The sequence below is a fragment of the Sceloporus undulatus genome, chromosome 9 (assembly GCF_019175285.1).
Source record: "Sceloporus undulatus isolate JIND9_A2432 ecotype Alabama chromosome 9, SceUnd_v1.1, whole genome shotgun sequence".
In the NCBI taxonomy this organism is placed as follows: Eukaryota; Metazoa; Chordata; class Lepidosauria; order Squamata; family Phrynosomatidae; genus Sceloporus; species Sceloporus undulatus.
In genome coordinates this window covers 28,912,599-28,918,261 of record NC_056530.1, presented here as the reverse complement: position 1 = coordinate 28,918,261, position 5,663 = coordinate 28,912,599, and the positions used below count along the sequence as shown (strand labels likewise).

The 5,663-nt window shown below is 50.9% G+C and overlaps 1 protein-coding gene across 13 annotated transcripts in view; it reads right to left on the bottom strand.

The window, feature by feature from the left end:
* Nucleotides 1-933: 933 nt before the first annotated feature.
* Nucleotides 934-5,663, bottom strand: part of MARK2 (microtubule affinity regulating kinase 2) — a 126,711-nt gene continuing 121,981 nt past the window's right edge. For 8 of the 13 annotated variants that reach the window (XM_042439145.1, XM_042439148.1, XM_042439139.1 and 5 more), the window contains 2 exons: nt 4,178-4,222; nt 934-3,868 (listed from right to left, as the gene is read on the bottom strand). In XM_042439145.1, coding sequence (XP_042295079.1) covers nt 3,511-3,868; nt 4,178-4,222 — 403 coding nt within the window. In that variant the 3' untranslated portion in view covers nt 934-3,510. The other 5 variants (XM_042439144.1, XM_042439146.1, XM_042439150.1 and 2 more) reach the window with 2 other exon arrangements.

The window sequence follows — 5,663 nt, the reverse complement described above, 5'->3', positions numbered from 1 at the left end:
TCAGCCATCTGTGAGTCTCACTACACATCTGTTACAGCTGGGATCAGTAGGACTGCCCCCTGCCAGCACAGAGATCTTCTGTGTGGCGACAGAAAGAGGGTGGTGGGGAGGGGGGGATGATGGGACTTCATGCTCCCAGCGGTCTGACCCAAGTTCATGTAGCATTCGGAAAGCTGGCACTGAATTCCAGTCCCCATGTACACTGGGGTGAAGTTTTTTTGGGGGGTGGGTGGGTGGAAGGAAGGCACTAGGACTAGTAGTGTGGGGCTGGGGATGAATTATGTTTACACTTCTGCAGAAATGGATTGCATCAGTGCCTGTGTGAAAAGGGGAGGGGGGCAAGGGTGGTTGAGTTGGGCCGTGGGTAGAATTGGGGCGAGGGGCGGCAGGGGGAGAAGGGATGAATTTACACCTGATCAGACTGGACTGGCAGAATGTTCCCAAGCAAAGGAGGCCTGGAGTAGCAGAGGTCCCAGCCATCCAGGAAGAGAAGGCGCCTAAGAGACTTGGAGCGGGAAATGAGGCACACATGCGCAGGTCTGGTGGCACTGCAGGTTGTGTCATCCTCTGTCACTGGGCTACCGGAGGGGAAGGAGAGGGCTATCCTACATCTACTCTTCCCTCAAACAACCCACTTGTTGCTGGGAGTCTGGCAGGGTTGTTTTTTTAAAGGGGTTTGCAAGACATTTTGGGGGTGGGGTGGGTGGATAGGGGTGTTCATGGAACATTTTCAATAAAGGTATTTTGTTACAAGTGGCTGGTCTTTCCACCCTGTGCCTGGCTTTTGAGCAAATTGGGACGGGAGGGGGTGACATTCAGAATGGTCAAATGGAGCAAAAAAAGAGAGACATTTTGCATTATGGAGAACTGTCCTGTCTAAAGAGGTATCCTCTGAATGATAATAGGTTTGAAAAACAGGTCCAGAGCTCACACTTTTACTTCTTTGGCTTTAATAAGAATAGAAGAAGAGAGTAAGGCAGGCTGCTTGTTCACACCAGAAAGGGGAAGGTCTTTCCCCTTGTGCGCAGGCCTGGGTGCATTCTGCCAAGATCCCTTTTGTTGTGGCGACAGCTTTCGCCCACGATAAATCCTGATAACCAGAACAGAAAGGAACAGTGCCCACAGCAGCATTCCCTGGTACCCACACAATGCTCTGCCTGCCCCTGCCCAGCCTATGGCAATTCCTAAAGGGACAGAGGGAGTCCCTCATGGCACCACCTCACAACTTCCCACATGCAAACTGTCTAGGATGTTGCAATGGGTCCCAGTGTGTTTCTCCATTACGGTTGTTCTTTCTCCACTGTTGCATGGTCAGGGTGGAGTCCCAAACAAAATTTAAAAAACGAAGGTCAAACGGAATTATATCTCTGTACAGAAGACAGGCCTTGGCACTGCCACATCTACACCTCGCTCAACATTATCACCACAAAGATGTTAACTGTTCACCTCTACGATTTGGAATCATTCACAGCCACTGTCTTGAGAACAAGGTACAGTCTTTCTAACCTCGGTTGGCTTTCTAACCATGGTTGACAGCCTCTCTGGGAACGGAAGGCCACATCCCCAGATGGAGTGCTAAGGCAAAAAAGATTAAAAAAAAAACAGGAAGCCAAAGGTCAGCCAGGTGCTTTCTGGAAAGTTTTAATCTAGAACCTGTAAAACTACATCAAACGGCAGCATCCCTAGAGGGAAGGGAAGGGGAACGAACAAAAAAAAAAAGGGGGGGGGACATGATTTTTGTTTTAAAAAAGGCATTTTGTGATCAGAATTAAACAAAAAAAATTTAAACCACTCACAAAACCGAGGTATCAGTACAGTTATATACAAACCAGGTGTGTGTGTATGTGTAAAATGGTGTCAGGGTGGAAGGAGCTCAGCAGAGGTGGGGAGAAGGGGGGAGGCCCAATCACCCAGAAAATGGTTGAAAATACATTCTCGAGTGGCGATATGGCAATGAAAGAAATCCAGCCTTGAGGAAGGGGAGGAGGGCAGGGAACTCAAGAGAGGTAATTGCAGTGCCAGGGTCCCATTTTTTTCTCTTGTGCTTTGGAAAGAGGAGGGAAGGGTCAGAGCACACTCTCTGGATTTTAAGAAGGCAGGAAAGAAGGCCATGGGGGCTCCCCATCTCTTCTATCACAGGGCCAAAAGCTGTGAGCACTGTACCTTGTGCCACCGTTACCCCCAGACAGACCTTTTCAACTTGTACCTAAGCATCAGCATCGCGTCCATGCGTCTATCCTTTCATAAGGGACGTTTCCGGGCCTAACCTCTTCTAGCGATGGTCCTCGAACAAAAAGCCTGTTCCACAATCCGAGGCAGAGGTTGGTGGGCAACTGCCAAAGCTTGGAGGAAAATGAGAAGAGGGAGTTTTTGAGTGAGGAGGAAACATGCTGGAAGTGACCCAAAGAAGAGAAATGCTGGGGTGGTGGTGGTGGTTTGGATTCCCAACAGATACAAAGTGGGCACCGCCAAGGCTGGCAGAGCCATTGGTGAACCATGGCACCGAACTAGCCGTCAACCCTGTAGCAAGGAGAGTGGCTCGAGGGCAGAGAAAATAATGCTCAATTATTCCCAGAAGCCACTTCCGTTTTAACCCTGCCTGATCTCATGCAAAGGAGAAAATGAAGAAATGGGACCGACGTGGCTTTAGGAGGCTCCCCTGAAAGATAATGGCCAGAATCCACCTTTCCAGGAGGAGGAAAGCCAAGTGCCTCAGGCATCACTGGAGTGAGATGGCTTAGGACAGCCCAGCTTTAAGGCCCTGAGCGCAACGGTGATGTGTGGAAATGGAAAAAAGCCAAGTGGGGAGCAGAGAACCAACACCCCCCCCCCAGGCCTCCTGCACCTTCCTCCATCACTGGCCTGACTGGGGAACCCAAAGGAGAGGGATCACTGCTATGGTAATGCCCATCGTGAAAGGATGCTTGACTCTTCCCCTTTCTCCCCTGCAGCTCTAGTCCCCCACCAGATGGCAAACTCACTCCAGGGAGGTGGAAAGGCGGAGGTTCGTGGGGGAGAGGCAAGGGGCATTATGGGGGAAGAGGGAGGGGAACACATTTTCTCTCTCTTTTTGCTGTGTTTGGTAAAATTTTAAAACCCTGTCTTATGTGCACAAAAAAAAATATTAAAAGAAGAGGAAGAAAGAGGAAAGTACCATGGTCGCCACGGAGACCAAAAGGGATGCCCCCCAACACAGTCACTATAGAGACCAACAGCCCTTGGTACGCTCCCACTACTGTTGCCACGGAGACCGGCTGGGTGGCTGCCAACCACTACCCCACGCTCTCCATTTCCATGGAGACCCGGCAGTGGGGGGGGGGGGAGGAGAGATGGAGAGGGGGAGGTTCCCCCCAAAAAGACTGATCGTCCCCCCCTTCTCAGCCCCCCAATATCTCTTTTAAAGTCCTGCACCAGGGTATCCAAAAATAAACCCTACCAGAGTTAAATTGCAGCTTTACTCCTAACCCCCACCCCATGCGCGTGCAGGCCAGGCCCCCCTGGGGAGGCCTGTTAAAGCTTTAGTTCGTTGGCGATTTTGGAGGCAATGTTCTTGAAGGCCATGGAGGTGCCCGATATTCGCTTGAAGCGGACGCCGTTGAGGGAAAGCCGGGGGAGCTTGCACACTTCCATCTCCCACTGGACAAAGGCCTCGTGACCCGGGGCACCGTGCATGCAGAGGAGCATGTACTTCTCCTGCAGCTCACACTGGCAGTTGTTAGCGTCCAGCACTTTCCGGATCTCCTTCATCATCTCATTGGGCTCCATGGAGCTGGTGGTCTTCATGCTCCAGGTGAAGCGCAGCGAGCGAGGCTTGGCGTCCCGGTTCTCGTCCCGATCCTTGTCCCCGCTGCCACCCATCATGTGGGGCCTGCAGGATGGAGGGCGGAAAAAGAGGGCAGTGAGCGAAGGAGAAGTACCCATCCCACCCCTCCAGTTGGCACCCAGGCCCTGCCCAGACCAACTGGGCACACAGAGCTACAAGAGGAGAGACAGAGAAGAGGAAGAAGAAAATAGGAAGAGGGGTCACTAAAAGATGAACAGGAGAGACACAGGCACATGGATATGATGGAGAGTAGGTGCCAGGGAGCAGCCTGGCCCTGTGGGAGAAACAGACATAGGGGAGAAGAGTCTTCCCCAGAGGCTGAAGAGCCCCCCATTGGCCCTGGCTGCATCTCACCTGAGGGTCTCCACGCGGTCTTTGCTTTCGGGCTCATGCAGGGTCCTCAAAAAACAGAGTGGGAGAGAAGAAGTCAGGCATCCTCCAGTTAGCGGCTCCTACACCTGCTCTCCTTTTCTCCCAAAAGGGCAGGGATATGGGTATATCTTCCATGGGGCAAGAAAGGGCTTGAGGAACCCAACAGAGCTGGCTGAGGTGGTGCTGGGTTCAAGGCCCCAGTCGACAGGCCCTGGGCATGCAACCATTCAGCTTGGCATGCAGTTGTTTGCCAACATGGCGGTGGGGATGAGGGAGACATGGGCAGCCTTTGGGCTGTGGTTGGCGATAAAAGGCACATCTCCCCAGTCCCTCACCACAAGCAGAAGCCACATCCAAGCAAGGGAAGGGAGGCGGAGGAGGAGGAAGGGAGGCGGAAGAGGAGATGGAGCTACTATGTACCTGTGTGAATAGACTCTGGTAGAAACCAAGGAACTCTTGGTTCGAATCTCACCTCAGCAGTGAACTCATAATACAGTCTTAAAGTCAGTCATTATTCTCTCTGATGGAAAGCCTTCCACTCTTCTGGTCTGCTCTGGTATCTTCCCCCTACAATTATGCTACCCCAAATTCTTGCACTTCTTGTATGCATAAAGTGACATGCTCCTTAAGACCAGGAAATAAGGCAATGCTGAGTGTGTCACATAAGAGAGGAAGAGGAGGGCCTTTTCTGAGGTGTGTCCACTGCTTTTTCTTGCTTGAGCCAGTGATTCACGCTAGTTTTTAAAGAGTGAATTCAAAATCTCTTTGCTAGACAAGGTGTCCAATGGATTGTGTCAACAGAACAGTTTTGTGATGCTCAGCATCCAGGTCGTATATGAATCTTGTATACGAATGCTGCTGTTTTATCGGGTTTAGGTTCTGAATGTTTAATAGCATGATGTGTGGAATTTAGCTTCTGAATATTAAAAGCTTTTTCTAGGTGTCAAGGGAGTCTCTGGATGTCAAAATGAACACCTCCTGACAACCCTCCCTGGTTTTAATGCCAAGTGGAGACATTTCTAGTTGTCTGCGCCTTTCAGAATTCCAAGTGTGTGTGAACCTAGGCATGTGGCTCCAGTTTCAACTGGTGTGTTTATATTAGGGATTGGAAATGTAGAATCCTCAATATTTTATTGGACTACAACTCCCACCAACCCCGATCACTGGCCATGCTGGGATGTACAGACCTACATCGAGAGGGATGATGTAAAGCTTGCAGGCTGGGGAACGGGACATGCTGGGTGGGGACAATGGAAGCTGTAGTCCAACCCATCTGGAGGATACTAGCTTGGGGAAGAGCTGCAGGGACATTTCAAGTGTGCACACACTCCCTTTCTTCCTCTTCTTCTCTCTCCCTCCCCACAGCATCATTACCTGAAATAGCAAAGAATTTCACTAGGCAGTTCTTAGGGAAGGCAGGTGCTACTCAAGAACCTCCCCCAGCCTCCCAGCATCTCTAGTCAATTTG